Genomic DNA, 17,510 nt, shown 5'->3' with positions numbered 1-17,510 from the left:
AACCAGTGGAACAACCTGCCTCCAGAAGCGGTGAATGCTCCAACACTGGAAGTTTTTAAGAAGAGACTGGACAGCCATTTGTCCGAAATGGTATAGGGTTTCCTGCCTGAGCAGGGGGTTGGACTAGATGACCTTCAAGGTCCCTTCCAACTTTACTATTATTATTATTATTATTATTATTATTATCTTTCTAGGAAGTGTGTTTGGATCGTCAAGGAGAACAGATTTGGTGAAATGATTGGATTTTCAGGGGTTGTTGGAGATGTTGGATGTTTTCAGAAGATGTTGGAAAAGGAAGCCTAGCAGTTCTGCCTTTGCAGCCATTCTATAGGTAGAGGATCCAAATGAGAATAACAGAATAAAAGTTGGAGGTTTTCTAATCCAACCCCCTTCTCTAGCAGGAGGCCTATACTATTTCAAACAAGTGTTTGTCCAATCTGTTCTTAAAAAGCTGCAGTGATATAAGGCAAGCTGCTCCACTGATTAATTGTCAGGAAACTACTACTTATTTCTAAGATGGATCTCTTCTTGACTGGTTTCTTATCCTGCCCTCAGGAGCTTTGGGGAATAGTTACCCTCTCCTTTGGAAGACTGATATCATGTCATTCCTAGTCCTTCTAGAATAGCGGCTCCCAGCCTTTTCTATACCCCGCACCCCTAGAACGCTTCTGATATATTCTCGCACCCCTTACAAAAGTTTGAAAGAACGGCAATGAATTATGCATATAGACTATAATTTTGAAAACCCACGTTTTCGCACCCCCTGGAATATCGTCTCGCACCCAGTTGGGAACTAGACATACCCAATTCCTGAACTAGACATACCCAATTCCTATAATATATATTAGCCTCCAGTCCCCTAATCATCTTTGTTGCTCTTCTTTGCCCTCTTTCTAGAGTCTCAGCATCTTCTTATATTGTGGTGACAAAAATGGAATGCAGTATTCTAAATATGGTCTTACTAAGACTTTATAAAGTGGTACTAATGCTTCATGTGATCTTGATTCTGTCCCTCAATCAATGGGCAATCGTTTCATGCAGTGTAGGTAAAGTTTAGCAAAAGCCATTGTATTTGTAAGTCTGGGAGAGGTTTGTTGTTGCAATAGACTAACTAACAATTGACTAGCATGCTTTTAAATTACAATTCCTAGCTCATGCATAGAGAGTGCCTACACATAATGTTAAGATTATTTATAAATCATAATGTATTCAACAAGTCATTATATCCTTATTGTACATCAAGATAAAACAAACAAACCACACTATAACGTAAATGTAGGGATGAACCAGGCTATGACAGTCCAGAATTCTAAACAGAGTTTGCAATAGTGGCGAATAGTGCTAGCAACTGGGCCACACAAACAAGCAAAGCCCCATCCGCGGGATGCAGGCAGCACACAAAACCACGCCCCTTCCGGTCCGCAAAAAAACCTCTCCATGTAACCGATTTCTGGTGCCCAAAACGTTGGGGACCTCTGGTGTAGGCTATTTCTATCTTGATTCATTTTCTTGTACAAATCTCTGGTCTTTGAGCCTCTTGAAAAGTACTTACAAGAAAACTGGTTCAGTAAACTAATTTACTGTAATATTTTAACAGACCTTATGTTGTGTATTAAAGTAATTGGGTACATTACAATATCTTATTATGGCCTCAACAGTATTAAAGTTGAGAAATTAAGATTTTGTAATGAGCAATATAGCAGTCATTTATAAATAGACAAACTTTTCTCTTAAGCATTTTATGAGAGTGCCAAGTAAAGCAGAGATTATGATTCATATATCCTTCTCTTTTATCAAATTTCAAATCTAGCTGTTTTCAAATAGCATGGGATATCTTGTTTAGTACATACAGGTAATCCTCGACTTGCAACAGTTCATTTAGTGACCGTTCGAAGTTACAGTGGCACTGAAAAAAATGACTTCTCGCCATTTTTCATACTTACGACCTTTGCAACATCCTTGTGATCACATGATAAAAATTAAGACACTTGGCAACTGATTTATATTTATGACCGTTGCAGTGTCCTGAGGCTAAGTCAGTGGGGAAACCAGATTCAGTTAACAACCCTGTTACTAACTTAACAACCATAGTGATTCACTTAACAACTGTGGCAAGAAAGGTTGTAACAAATGTCTTATTTGGCAACAGAAATTTAGGACTCAGTTGTGGTCATAAGTCGAGGACCACCTGCATATACACACACACACATATATATATATAGTTAAGCTATTGCCTGCATGTTTTTCTAAAGAAGTCTAAAATGCTTTTTGTACTTTTGGTATCAGGTTGATAAAACACAGCAAATTTCTACTTACCAAGAAGTGATCCGCGGAGAAGGAATATTGCCAGATGGTGGCGAATATAAGCCACCTTCTGAGAACCTGAAAAGCAGAGATTATTATTCAGACTTCATCATTACTTTGGCAGTTCCCTCTGCAGTTGCACTGGTGCTTTTTCTAATACTTGCTTATATTATGTGCTGCCGGCGGGAAGGAGTGTGAGTACTTTGAAGCATTAATATGTGACTGTACATTTTTGTAAAGTTCTACACACGCAAAAAGATTGTTAGGTTCAGCTTAATTCAGTTCATAAAACAGTGCTTCGTATTATCTAAAACTTGAACTAAAATGAAATTTCTACCATTATCTTTCAAGCTAGCAATCTTAATTTGTTAAGAAACTGAAGAAGAAATTTAAGCTTGTCTCATTTGGAATTAAAAGTAGGAAAAATGTCTTTCTAATAATTAAAATAAACTTTCTTGAGATTGTGAACTGACTTTTAGGACAATAAAAGCCAAAGAAAGCATTATTAAAAAGCAGCGAGCAACATATCATCAAATCCATTTTTTATTACAGTCATAAGAAAGCAAACATAGTCCTCTTCCATTTTACATGCACATGTTCTAGGGACCTTTTAGTCCATCTTCTATCTTGCATATTCATGTCTTTATATCTGTGTTATTCCTCTTTTTCATTTCTTTCTATGCCTTCACCCATGCCTTCTCATACAGTTGTGGTAATGCTCCTGAAGGACATGAAACTCAGGTTATGATTCAAGCTTCTTGTATTAATGCAGAAGCCCACAGTTGCAGACCCGGCTGAAGTGTTCTGCAAAGGGCGGCTACTTCCGATTCCACAGCTGAAAGGGACCTTCTGTTTGAGAACAGCTTGGCTGGTGGCTGCTGAAGCTGCTGGGGCAGCCCTTTGGGGGGCCATGCCAAGTTCTGGTTCTTTTATGGCTTTTTTGGATCATGATCCTGTTGTAATAAAAGCCAGCATTTCCATCCCTGTTTCCATCAGCATTTAGTTTTAATGTTCCAAATATCAATGCTATTATTTAATTCATAACTTTTGTTTTATTTTTAGGGAAAAGAGAAACATGCAAACACCAGAGTAAGTGTCTTCTTCTTTCTGGTTATTTTCTCCCATCTTTTAATTTAAGCATTTCCTAGGAGCTTCTCATTCTTCATGTACATGTATACCATTTTCATCCTCATTATCTTGTCCTTCATTACCAACTTAGCTGCTTTGAAAAAAAAACACTTATAAGGAGTTGAGTAGCGCAAAATAAAAAGGGTTAAAAATTAATAATAAAATAGATCAAAACCAAAATTTGTATTTTGGAATTTTGAAAGGACTAAATCTATATCTAAAGGTAATTCTTCAACAATCCTTACAGATCTGCTGAACTATAATTCTAAAATTCCTAGTGAGCATCCTCTTGCTAACTGGGAATTCTGGGATTATAATTCCATCCTATCTGTAAGGTACCTCCTTTTGATAAATATTCATAGGGTATTGAAAAGATTAAAATTGTGATTTGTGAAAGGAGTGCCTTAAGTTCAGAATGTTCCTTCTATGAATAAGGAGCTGAATAGTTATAATATTAAAAAGCAATAATATATGAACTTGATTGTATAGAATTCCTTCAGTGGAATAGATTTCTGATACTTAATAGCAGAAGGAGGAAATTCTGACCCTCATAGTATTGCCAAATTACGATTTCCTGGAACTCAAGCAAGATTGTCCATGCTGGGAACTGTGTAATAACAACATCTGAAAGGATATGGATTGCTCATCCATTTAAAACAAAAATGGGGATATATTGCCCTTTTGGTGTTGCTAAATACATCTCTCAGCACTCCTTAGTGTGAACAATGCTGGCTGTGGATAATGGCAATTTTAATTCCGTAATGTATGAAGGACTACAGTTTTACAATGTTAGTTATATAGCACAAATAGGTTAAACAAACATGTAGATTATATTGAATCTATAAAGTTTTTACAGAATTAAATGTAAAGTCAAACTAGAAGCAATGTACATTGTAAGACAGAATTTTAACAAGGTTACTATTCTAAATAACAACCATGTATTTTTTGACAGCTTCTCATTCCATTAATTTTCCAGTGTATATTGCTTTTGATTCTAAGAAAGGTGCTTTTGGTATCAGTGGAAATTTCTTCTCTGAAACAAATTTCAGTTGGTTTTGGAAGAGGGAGATTTAACCATAATGATCTAAAGGGATAATCCCCCCTACACTATATATTGTTATTTCATTATGATCTGGTCTTTGCAAGTGTTATGTAGGAAAAGGTATCTCAAATACAGTAAAGTTCAGATCATCAGTAAACTCCCAGATTGTCCATGCTGGGAACAGTGAGGAACTGGGAATAGATTTAATGGGCTGAATGAAATTTTGCAGGTTTTATATAACCAACTTTCTTTATTTCTACCTACCTACCTACCTATTTACCATAACAAACAATATTATTTTGGTATAATGTTGTCCTTATTTAATGATTATCCTATTTAGCAACTGTTCACAGTTATGATAGTGATGAAAAATGTAACTCTATGACCAATCCTTGCATTTGCAACCTTCACAGGTCTAAAAAACAAAGGAAACCTAAAGTAAGATCATAAGCACAGTTTCACTTAGTAGTTGTTTCATTTAATGACTGGACAATTGTTAAATGAGGACTATCTCAGTGGGTGTATGTATATATCTATATACTATTAAAACTCTAGTGTGTATTCAGTGGTGGCGAACCTATGGCACGGGTGCCAGAGGCGGCACTCAGAGCCCTCTCTGTGGGCATGTGCGCCGTCGCCCCAATCCTAGGCCTTCAGCTGGGTTTTATAAAACCTTTTCGCTTTAGGCATCCGCTGCCGTGTGCAAAAAAAAAAAAAGGTTCAATCAATCAGTCAATTTCAACTTCTCACAGGAAAAAAAGATCTTGCAAAGTTGGAATTGATTGAACTTTTTAGTCCCACCCAGTCTGCCGTTACCACCGCAGCCATGCCCACCCAATGGGCCACACCCTCCAATTGGCCACACCCATCCAATGGGCCACACACACCCGGCACCTGACGATGCATAAGTGGGTCTTGGGTTGCAGTTCGGTCTCTAAAAGGTTCGCCATCACTCGTCTATTTGATAGTTTGCAATGTTCCCCAAAACTGCATCATCGGGCAAAACTTTGCCTACAAGGTTACCTCAAATGAGCTAACTTAACAGAGTGCAAGGACCTATTATTCCCAAAGGAATTAAGTTCAGGAATTTTGTTGCTGCATCTTTGCTGCTGCTCTTTAGTGCTACCACACTCCACTGTCAGCTGCTGTCATGTGAGCCACATTTTCATTGTTCCCTGACAGTTTCCCATAAGTCCATGGGGAACCCAGAAGGAACTGGTGTGATTGTCGGCACTCCTTGCCACCTTCTCTAGCAAACTCTTTGCTTGTGGGAAGCTTGTAGGAAGAAAGTCAGTGAAGAAATGGTGCATCCTCCACCAGTCCCTCTTAATTTGCACATGCCATCTAACCGCATACTCCCTTGGTCCCTTCCCCTGCAGAGAAGAGAAAGTAGATGGAGAGAAGGAAAAGAGGGGAAAAGGAAACAAGGACTAGGGAGAAAGATGGGGAGGGGAAGGGGGAAAGGAGAGAGGAAAGGAATGAAGATTTCCAATGTCAACTGCCAAGTTCCCACAAGGAAGCTCAGTGAAATTGGAAGTTCACACTGAATTTTTGCCTGCCTCTTTTTCTTTGCTTATGTGAGGAAATAGCTATGCAACCATAACCCAATTGGTTACAGGTTGTCCTCTGTGTGGTGGGGTTAGGGGCATGTGTATGTGTAAGATTTCTTTCCCCAAAAAATAATTCAGTAATTTTTTATATAGATCATTATTTGACAATAATTTGTTTGAGATTATATTTTGCAGTATTCATTATGACAAAGTCTATTTTAAAAAATGTTTCTTTTTTACCTAGTATTCAGCTGGTCCATCACAGTGCAATCCAGAAATCCACAAAAGAACTTCGGGAGATGTCAAAAAACAGAGAGATAGCATGGCCACTCTCAACACTTCCTGTTTTTCACCCAGTCACTGGTGAGATTGTACCACCTGTTCACCCAGACAATTATGACAATACTAGCATGCCACTGATGCAAACACAACAGTAAGTATCAATACAGTATTTTAATTGAATTTTGATAGAGATCTGTTAACCTTTTTCACTACAAAACTATTATCACAATGCTACTTTTTATAAGACAAAGTTTTCAGCCTATTTGTGGTCCTACAGGTGTTGAAACTACATTCTCAGAATGTTGGTTGAGGATTCTGGATTTTATTCCCAGCTCTTCTAGACTGTGCAGAAGATAGGAAAACTGCTTGTAGAATAACTTCGGCTTTGCATGTAGAACAAATTCTTGTAATTTACCTTTTGTTGTTTGTTTTTGAAACAGTAACTTACACAGTTTTTAAAGAAAATGATCTAACATTGTTACTCAGTTAATAGGACCTCAAACAACATTTCATTGTCTAATTTATCCCTTTAAGAAAGTGCTTGGTAACTTTCTCCATGCGAGCCAGAAGCCATGCCATTGCTGTCATTTCTGGGAGACTTATTGCTCTGACTTTGCTGAAGCAAATGGTGAATCGGAATGGGACCTTTAGGCTTCCACTTCGCCTCTGGCCAGCCGCCTCAGCCCATTTACAGCCAGTTTTCCTCTTCTGCTGGCCCTCCCCCAGCCATTCTCTTTGACCAATGAGTCCCTCACCCTCCCTTTAGCCCAGCCAATTCGCCCAGGCACCCTTTGTCCCAGGTGTTTTGCTCCTCGGGACAAGAAGCTACCACCCAAAGGCCAGAGGCAACAGAGAGCGACTGAGGGGACTGTGATTGGTGACAGGGAGAGAGAGCAGGATCTGCGGGGGATGGGGGGCAGACAAAGGCTGCTTGTGCATGGCTGCTGGGGGGGGCAGGAGGGCATTGGTGTTTGCACGTGGCTGGGAGGGTGCCTGGGGGAGACGACAGGCAAAAGCTGCTTGCGCATGGCTGTTTCTGATGTCTGGGGGCGGCGGCAGGACATTGGTGCTTGCATGCAGCTGGGTAGGATTCCTGAGTAGTTTAATGGTGCTGGGTCCGGTGGGGGGGGGTGTAGCTGAACTGCAACAAGGAGGAGGGGAAATGGGAAGCTGCCATGGGCAATGGGCAGATAGCAATGGGCAGGAACTTCTCATTTTGACCTCTCCCCACTGCTGTTGCCTCTGAGCCTAGACTCCAGCCTAAAACCAAATGGGCTATTTGGCTGCCCCCCACTGCCCCCCAGCACCAATGGACCTCCAGGCATCCCCCAGCTGCCACGCAAGCAGCGATGCCCTGCTGGTCCCCCGGCACCAGAAATAGCCACACGCAAGCAGCCTTTGCCTCCAACTACCCCAGGCACCCTCCCCAGGTGCCTGAAAGCATCAATGCGCTGCCTGCACCCCCAGCAGCCTCACACAAGCACCGATGCCCTGCTGGCCCCCCAGATATCAGAAACAGCTGTGTGCAAGCAGCCTTTGCCTGGTGCCTTCCCAGGCACCCTGCTCATCCGTGTGCAAACACCGATGGCCTGCTACCCCCAGCAGCCGTGCGCAAGCAGCCTTTGCCTGCTGCCTCCCACAGATCTTGTTCTCTCCTGTAACCTGTCACCAATCACAGCCCCCCTGGTCGTCATTCATTGCTGCCTGCCACTCGATTGGCTGGCGACTTATTTTCTGAGGAGCAAAATACCCTGGACAAAGGGTGCCTGGGTAAATGGGTTGGGCCAAAGGGTGAGTGGCGGAGAACCAGGGGCCATTGGCCAGGGAGAATTGCTGTGGGAGGGCCAATGGAGGAGGAAAGCTGACTGTAAGTAGGCTGAGGCAGATGGCCGGAGGCAAAGTGCCAGCCAACGGTTGGAGCCTAAAGGTACTAGACCCTAGTACATGGCTCCCCAAAGAGCAACAAGCAATCTCTCTCTGTGTAAAAAGCTGAATGAGTAGCTTATTTTTTGGAACCACAGATGACTTCAGGTGGTAGGCCATCTCTGGCCTACAGGTAAGAGGTTCATGATTCTTACTTTAAGATATCATTTATAGTGAAGAAAAACTGAATATATCTCTCCGAAATACTTCCGGGGATGAGACAAAGGATTAAAAGAAAAAGGATTAAAGAACATACATTTTACTCTCTTTTCAGTTTTCCCAGTATTGCCCTGTAGTATCTTAGATTTTCATAATACCATATTTAGATAAATCATAGATGCTATAGTAAGATATGGTATATGATGTCTGACTAGTTAGTTAATGTTTTAAAACAAGAGTGATTTATTCTTTGACTTGATTTGAGGTAGCACCACCACCACTGCTGCACAACAGTTATGCATGTTTGTAATGGAGAACAGTAATCAAAATGAGCACAAAACGGAAAATGATATATGATTCAGTGGAAAGATATTCTGGGAAGAAAAGCTTTAATTATGGTCATAAACATTTTATATGTAGCACATTAAGCATAAGTTGCTCCAAAGGTTTATATATTTTAGGACCTTGAATTATATATCCAGAATTGTTAATTGTGTACTTCACATAATAAGAACCAGCTTAAGTAAGTAATTTTTGGCATTTATAGATCTAAAGGCTAGGTTTATTGAGACACAATAGGGTAATATTAAATATAAATGTGTACCATTTTGTGATACTAAATTCCATTTAGTGATTTTTTTAGCAATGTCAAGGTCCAGAAGCAAAAAAAAATCTTAAAACTATAAGTTAATAAGCCTAAATGATTTGTTGATTAGGTGTCATCAAGTTGGTGTAGATTCCTAGGAGCCAGATAGATTTTCTCCATGATGAACTGTCCCCAACAGTCATTCAAGATTTCCAAGTGTGCATTCAATGCTACTGTAACTAAGACCATCCATCTTGCTGCTGGTCATCTTTTTCTTCTCTTTTCTTCCACCTTTGCAGCATTAAATCATTCTGCAGAGTACTAGGTCTTCACATTATGTATCTGAAGTAGGATAACTTGAGCCTGGTCATTTGTGCTTTGATTGAGAAGTTAGGGTGAATAGTTTGTTGAGCCATTTGTGTGTTTTCTTGACAGTCCATTGGATTCTCAGAAGTCTTCTTCAACAGATAGTTATAGATATTTTTTTAAATTAAGGTTACTTATTGCCTACAAGTAGCATGATCCTTCTCTTGAATATCTAGATGAGCTAGGTGACAGTATTTAATGACTTCTGTTTGTTGAAAATCATCAAAGAGTTCTTCTGGCATCATAAAAATTAAAAAATTTGGGAAAATTTATTTTTTAGGGATTAGATAGTACTGTATTTCATAAGATATAGGATTATTTGGCCTATGTATGTATTTATAACATGTTGATGAAAAATGATATGCAAATAAAAGACCAAAAGAAATGCAAAGGATAGCAGAATGATGACAAGAGCATAAGATTTCTCCACTTTTGAATTTTTTTTTCTTTGTAAAAGCAGGTATGATAGCCAAAATGATTCAAAATATCATTTTTATAAATCCCAATTAGCAAACAATTGTACAATATACATTTTTCTATTTGGAGGATTAATTACAATTGTGTTATTTTCTGAAATATGTCTTTAATATCCTTTAACACATAACATTTATTTTCTGCCAAGTATGTATGCATATAGAAGAAAATTGCTACTGTTAACCACATTACAGTGAAAATAAATGCAGTATTCTGCTTTCTTATTTTTATGGATTCTAAATTATATAACAAGGAAGAACATTGGCTTTTATTGTTTACAAATATAATAGCATATTAAAAGTTTTTAAAATTATTATTTATAGGAACCTGCCTCATCAGACTCAGATTCCTCAGCAGCAAACAGAAGGTGATTTTTACTTTTTTAAAATAAAAATAAATGAGTCAGGTTATAAAGGAATGAAATTTACACAAAATGGAAATTGTAGAGTCACACAAAATACTGTGTTCCAGACGTTCTGTCAACACCATTTCAGAGTAACTGTAGTTCGGATTAAACAAAATTTGGAGAGTTGTTTTTTCCTAGTTTGGTGAAACAAAACACAGAATAGTTTTGGATTTTCTGTTTCTAGAAAACTGTGTGATTCAGAATAAGTCTCTTGTTCTCTACTGATCTCTAGAATACCCAGCTCTAGGACCCACCTAGGTTACTGTAGTTCACAGCAGCAATAAAACAGTAATAGCAAAAACTCAGTACATTGATGATGGATTTTTGAGTTTAGCTGTGAATATCATTTTGTTGATTGTGGAGCTTCCAAAATATCTTTGAAGGTGAAAGCACTTACATATACAAAAACTCTAGAATCTCAGTACCAAGAGGAACTAAGAATGCATATACATTGAATCAGCTAAGTAGCAGGTTAACCAAAGCAATCAGTACTGGTACTTTTTGTATTTTTTGGTCTTGTCTGTGAACAGTAGTACGTAACACATGAACACACACCTTTAATATAATTTCAACATTACATCAGCTTCTCATTTGAAAACCACAGAACATTAATTCACCAACTTGAAGTCCAATTTTCATGCAAGAATCTTTACAAGAAACAGCAGTAACATATATTCTGGAGAGCCAAGGCAAAATATGATAGGAAAAACAGTCCACTTTTTCTTCAGCCTGGGCTGTTTGGTCTGCTGCTGGCCAGAGCATCACCCCTTTGAAGAAAACCCCCAGTCTAGTTTAGTCAAGATCCCTTGTAAGCAATTTCTTCTGTAGATCACTCTTTAGTCATCAACTATTTAAGGATGGTTAAATCCAGAATGACCCCCTTGCAGTGCCATGCACTCTGTAATGCCTACTTTTTTTCTCCAAAGCTCCAGCCAGATCATCCGAGCATCCAACTTAAAACAGGATAGAGACAAAACTATTTCCTCCTGCCTGTTGGTCCAAACTGAAGCATTCAAAATATAATACCCAAGTGCAAAAGATAGCACTACATCTAACTATACAGCTAGAACAGAAGAAAACATTGTAGACTATAACATTTTGGACTGTATTCAAATTCAACCAGTCCTGCTCTGGATTCTGTCTGCAAAAAAACATCTGAAGTAAATGTTTCAGTTCACCAACAGAGAATCTAAAATGGACTATTCATTGCATGAATACATTATGCAGGAGATTTTGCAGATCCCTATTACTGTACAGACTTATTGCAATCTTTTTTTTCTTTAATCCAGTATTGCATAGTTTTTGGACCATCATTCACAAAGCAGAGTAAGAAGAGATGGGGAGATTTGCATTACTGTTAATTATCAAAATGCATTTAAATGCAGTTATTTTGACATAGAATTGTTGGTTGTTTCTAATTTCTGTCTAAAAATTGCAAGCAAGCAAACAGACAATAAATTAAGCTTTGGGCTATGCAGACCACAAGGAAAATGTTTTATTTTGAACCTGGAGGTTCATCTGAATAATTTCAGATCAGATATGACTTGGCAAAGCCAAAACCTGGAACACTTGATTATTCAAGGCTTTGGACAAAACAAAATCCAGATGGGTCTAATATTTGTGCAAATCACCTCCTTTCATCTCTGCATGTCCCAGTTATCATATACCTCTCACCAACTCCTGTCCTTTTTTGCCTGAGCTGCTGCCAATATCTTTCCATCCCCCATCCCACTGGCACCCTCCCTCCTTTCTTTCCATTGCACTGAGTGTCCCAATATGGCATATTGCACCAGCTTGCTTGTTTTTTTGATCTTCTTTTTTTAATTAATTTTTTACAATAACCTTTTACAATAACCTTTTTTTAATTAATTTTTTACAATAACCTTTTTACAATAACCTTTAGTGCTCAGTAAATAGCATGTTGTCTGGATTCATATGTTTAAAAAACAATAAAAATTAATTTCTGTAATTCCATAATCAATATATTAATCAATGATATATTTATTTGATCTTCTCTTCATCCAATAGTATTCTCCTTTTGTCAAGATTAAGCAAATATTATTCTTAAAATTCAGTACATATAAAGTTAAATATAAATCTTTTTCTTTATAAATCTTTTTTTTATACAAATAACAGTAACAGCATATAGCATTTTTTCTTATCAGTTTATATTTCAATTATGTTTATAAAAGTCATCTTGTTAGGTCTCTATATGTCCTGTTTTCAAGATTTTATTTAAGCTTAATTTCCCCTCTGTATTCAAACCATTCTTTTCAGTCATAATTTTCTCAAAGTTAATAACCTTTAAATATCCAAACTTTTCGTTCATGTGCACCAGCCCAATATTTTTACATTTCATATATTATAGAAATTGCTGTACTACTTATACTATATATCTTATCTTACTGTGAGGCCTCTTTATATTCATAATTTATCTATTCTTTTAACTGTATTTAAACAGAAGTTTCATCATATAGTACTCCATCTGGTAAGTCGCATCAAATCTCTCAGATCTGATTCTAGCCTTCTTTGCAGGTAGCTTTCCAAGTTAATGTGTTGGATTTTCCCAGGTGTTTTTTCCTGTATTTTTGTAAATTTTGTTGGGAATAGAAAAAAAAAGTTAAGACATGTATTTTTTTGTCTCCCAAACTTTAATGATTGTCCTGGTTGCTCTGAAGTCCATTTTATTAGATCTTCTTTCCAATCTTCTAGTTGATTTGAGATCCTGAAAAATAGAATATATGTTCCGTTTCCATTGTTGTGGCAAAAGCTTGCAAGTTTTCTTTTGTTTGTATTAATTTGTAGTTCTCTTCCTCTTTGGGTCATTGTCCTCTAATTTGTATTCTATTATCTGGTTTGTTAGTTCATTCTTTATCATAATTTTCTGAGAATTTTTTATTTGTAGGTTTAAATTGGAAATGTGCTTATTTATGCCATCAAAGTTATTTTTAATCTCATGATTTGAAATTATTGTCAATTGAATCTGTTGCAGCATTGCATACATTTCCTCCTGGAAAGTATTTGCCTTGTCTTGAAGTATTGCTCCTACAGATCTCTGATGTTCTCGGCTGGGGCCTTCAGAAGGAGATATTAGATGTAGTTTCCTGCCATTTTTAGATATGTATGCACTATCCATTTTATCTCCCCCTTCCAGATGTTTTTTCACCGGTACCATAGTCTTAAAGTCCAAACAACAAAATCTTATATAGTTATCTTTATATAGTTTTTTTATAATCAAATGTGTTTCCAATTATCAAATAACCACTGAAAGCAGTATTTTATAATAGTTCTTCTGTTCAGGTGTCTTACAATTAATTTACCAGCCAAAATTGCAGTCCAGAATGTTTGACTATCCAGTAAAATTTCCCCCTAGAAGATTAGCCAATAGTCAAAGTTTTTCTTTTTCTGCAGACAATTCTTGAGCTTAAAGATCACAGCTCACTAAATATTTATAATCCCAGAAGGTCAGCAGTTTTTAAAACAAATATAGTTCTCTGTCTGTATTAATGGCCCTGATGATCAGGACTTAGGGGACAGTATCAGTTGTGAATATGTGCAGATGGCCCTGCACTCTCTGGCCACTTGCAGGCCCATGAAAGCACCCAATATTCTAACCCACCCGAGGACAGCTGGTATGTCTTGGGGGAAACACCCAAAAGGGAACATACTAGCTATTTCTGCTTTCTTCCTTCTTATCTATAGTGTGCCAGCCTTAAAGGGCGAAGTCTTTATCTTGTGTGTGTCAGCTTTGCTGGGTGAATTGCTTATGTAATCAAAGTAGATATAAAAATAAGGTTTTTCTGCTATTTGGGGCTTTTTGCCTCTTTGTAGAGAAGCCCATTCTTTGTTCAGCTGAATAAAAAACGTAAAGCTTGAAGGCAAGCTGGTTTCCTGTATTTTTTTAAGCAAAACCTCAGAACATGCATATCAGCCCAATATGTTTTCTTTCCTTGTTCCCAACTGTTTTATATTTGGCTGAAGGTCACTAAGGTTCAAGATTCAGATTATTCTTTGTTTCTGGGTGTCTTGCCAATTTCTGAGTCAGTGTTGCTGTTGTTCTATACTTTAATCCTCCATTAGATGTCAGTAGTTATTCATTTTCCAACTTTTCAAACAAAGAATTATTTTTTTATAATTTCACCAAAACTCTTTAAGATGTAAAATCTTAATGGTTTTCTTAATTTTCAGATTTATCCAGACTGTAATATTGTTAATTTCATTTCAGTATATTTCTTTCCCCCATAAAAATTAAATCGCTGTTTACATCTATGGAAGAGTGGGGGTATAGTCCCTTCCCTTCTCAGTTTCGGAGGATTTCTTGCTTCGGGGAATCTTTTCCAGGGAATCAATTGCAAAATAGAAGAGAGAAGATTGATATTCTCACCCTGTTCCACGCCTGCTGTTCACTGTTGTTCTGGTTCATGCTTTTGGACTTTGGCTGCTGGCATCTTGGGCTAGACACTGGTGTGCAACTAGCCTTTCTCCTATTGGGTTGGAGGGTTTCTCCTCGATCAAATGGATCGACCGCTGTCATTCCGTGATCATTGGGGTGCCCATCCTTCATTGCCTCTCTGGGGCGACTTTTGACCCATTTAGAGTCCCCTGGCAGGGCGAAATCAGTCGTGGGGTGCAGAGTTCCGCAATCCCTCATCCCTCTTCTTAATGCCTTCCCTTTTCTCCCTCCCCATATAATGTGAACTACTGTTTTGGGATTTCTGTTGGCTCTTCCCCTGGAACAAAACAGCTTCATTTCATCCTATGCATGAATGAAAACACTCCAATTTCAGTATGGGAAAGCTACCTGAATCCAGCTGTGCTTCACAAGTAAAGGTTTATGTGAAACATTTTGACATGCTTCATAAATGGCAAAAACTAGATAGAAGATTCACTTAGATCAAAAAGTAATGTATGCTAAGCTTTTATGCAGTATAGTCCATTCCATGCAGCTGATGTGCTTAGTAACCGTCAGTGTTGGATACTTCATATAGCTGATACATCAGTGATAAGCTCAAAAATATTATGCTACTGTAAAGTGTTCATCAGTCTTCAAGGTGCCACAACACTCTAGTTTTTGCTGCAACAAACTTTCAAGGCCATCTCTTTGGAAAATTATGACAGGAATTTAATTAAGTGGGAGATCTGTATTCAATTTATTTGTTATTTTTATTAATGCTTTCGGGGACTAAAGGAGAATTTCGCATGACAACATTTCAAAGATTGGAGGCAAGTATTACATTAGTATTGCCATGTTTTCTACCTGGTGAAAAACAGTGATAAAAGAAGAATCTGTGTTGCTAATCTAGTTTCCAGCAATTGCAGGTAGCATGACCAGTAATAAAAGGTGCTGGGAATCATAGTTTAGGAACACCTGAGGAATTACAAATTCCTTCCTCCAGTTTATTTTGTCCTTATCTTGTCTTTATTTGTATGCATTCCAAATATTCCGTATTTTAACCTTATGTAGAACATGTTCAGTATATAGGTTTCTTATTTAAATCTGGTCCAGATTCATCATGGATTATCCTATAATTTAAAACTATATTAACTTCTGAAATCTAATACACTTATGAATTGTCATTTCCAGGTAAATGGTATCCCTGAGGAAAGAAAATTTACAGAAGCAATTAATTTGTAATTAAATCAACCAATTCAAGATTTCATTTCCTTATTTGGTCCATTGACACATGAATGTTTCTAATGCATGCCTACAGAATATTATGACTTCAAATAGTATCATTTCCGTATTGTTACATGTACTGTATCTTTTTATACTTAAAATATTTTCAACAAATTTGTAAAATACTAATTTTTATATTAATTAAAACATTTATAAGGCACTCAGCTATTCATTATTCCAACTAGATATTGTTAAAGTATTCTTCTTTTGTACTATGTAACAATGTCCAGTATTCATGTTAAGGTTTTGTTACTGTTATCAAGAAAACTAAAAAGTGAAGTTAAAGCATGTGGCATTTTAATTTCATTTTGCAGTATAATTTTTTTCTGTCATGCTTTGTATATGGAAATTGTTAAATCAGAAAGCTACCAATACTAGATGTTGTTAATTAAGAATATATTCTATTCTTAGCACTGATCTTGATTTCCTCTGTGCTATTATTCCATACTGTATTTTCAGAATGAAAATGAATTTAAGCATTATTTTCATTATTCCAGGTACATCTAGTTTAATGAAGTTATTTTTAATTGCAATTTGTTAAATATTTCTAATTCCTAATGACCTCTCCCCAAATTCAAATATATTACATATTCTTCTGTTGCAGATTCTAAATAAATTGGAGATTCTAAATATTGAATGGGTTGATACTGATGTTGCTGCCTGAGCACCTACTCACCCATCCACATAAAACAATGAGATCCCACCTTTAAGCCTCATAACATCTTAGGAAGAAATCTTTTTGCATTCTTACAAATTGCCATACTCTCATGTAGTTTCTTCATCAATTTTTATAGATATCCTTTCATATTCATTTGTTACCTTTTTCAAATAGTAACTGAAGTAAGACATCCAAATGCTAACCAAATTTGTTCTGCTGAGTAAAGGATTCTGGAAGAGATGAATTATTATTCCAAAAATTATAGGTGAATGGTGAGGGAGAACTCTCTTGCATCCTTTCAAATTGCAGTGATTAAAAAAAAGTGTTGAAAATTCGCAAATAAAAGGGAGATGCAAATAATAAAAGGAAGGAAAATATATTACCGCTGATTTAAGAAAGATGGATCAAGAAATGAAAATCCACAACTAAGAGAATTTCTATCTATTTGTTCGGCATCCATCTCACCATGACTCTGGGCAACTTACAATGTTAAAAAAAATGAAGCAATACAAGAAACATGAATATAATAAAAATAAAGCACTATAAAATATAAATTATCAACTGCAACTAAAAGATGGGAGGAGGGAGGGAATAGGATGAGCAAAGGGGAAATAGGATATGCTGTTAATCTGTCAATCACCTCCAGTGTGACACTTCCCCTTTGGAATCTCCCAGCAAACTGGCAGAACTAGGTCTTCAAGTTCTTGATATCCCAGAAAGTCTGAAGATTCCTGTTTCTTTAAGCAGGCAATTGACCTGAAGATAGTGACTAGGTCAGTGATGGTGAACCTTTTAGAGACCAAGTGCCCAAAAACTGGCCCTGCCCCCGTTCCACCCCCTGCCTCGCCTGCCCGCCCAGGCAGCCCAGCAGTGACATGGTGGCCATGCCTTCTGCCCGCGCCTCACAACATCAACTGTGTGCGATGGGGCATGAGGGCAGAGTCTTGTCTACACT

General features: G+C 37.4%; 1 protein-coding gene across 1 annotated transcript in view; it reads left to right on the top strand.

Moving 5' to 3' along the window:
* The window catches only part of SGCE (sarcoglycan epsilon), a 40,449-nt gene extending 23,921 nt beyond the window's left edge, over positions 1-16,528 (top strand). The window contains exons 7-11 of the mRNA XM_029283260.1: positions 2,287-2,498; positions 3,367-3,393; positions 6,269-6,457; positions 10,138-10,181; positions 15,805-16,528. Coding sequence (XP_029139093.1) covers positions 2,287-2,498; positions 3,367-3,393; positions 6,269-6,457; positions 10,138-10,181; positions 15,805-15,821 — 489 coding nt within the window. The 3' untranslated portion in view covers positions 15,822-16,528. The remainder of the gene's footprint in view (positions 1-2,286; positions 2,499-3,366; positions 3,394-6,268; positions 6,458-10,137; positions 10,182-15,804) is intronic.
* The last annotated feature ends 982 nt before the right edge of the window (positions 16,529-17,510 follow it).

Source organism: Protobothrops mucrosquamatus, unplaced genomic scaffold, assembly GCF_001527695.2.
Source record: "Protobothrops mucrosquamatus isolate PMUCROS unplaced genomic scaffold, P.Mucros_1.0 scaffold45, whole genome shotgun sequence".
NCBI classification, from domain to species: Eukaryota; Metazoa; Chordata; class Lepidosauria; order Squamata; family Viperidae; genus Protobothrops; species Protobothrops mucrosquamatus.
This window is presented reverse-complemented; position numbering and strand designations above follow the sequence as displayed.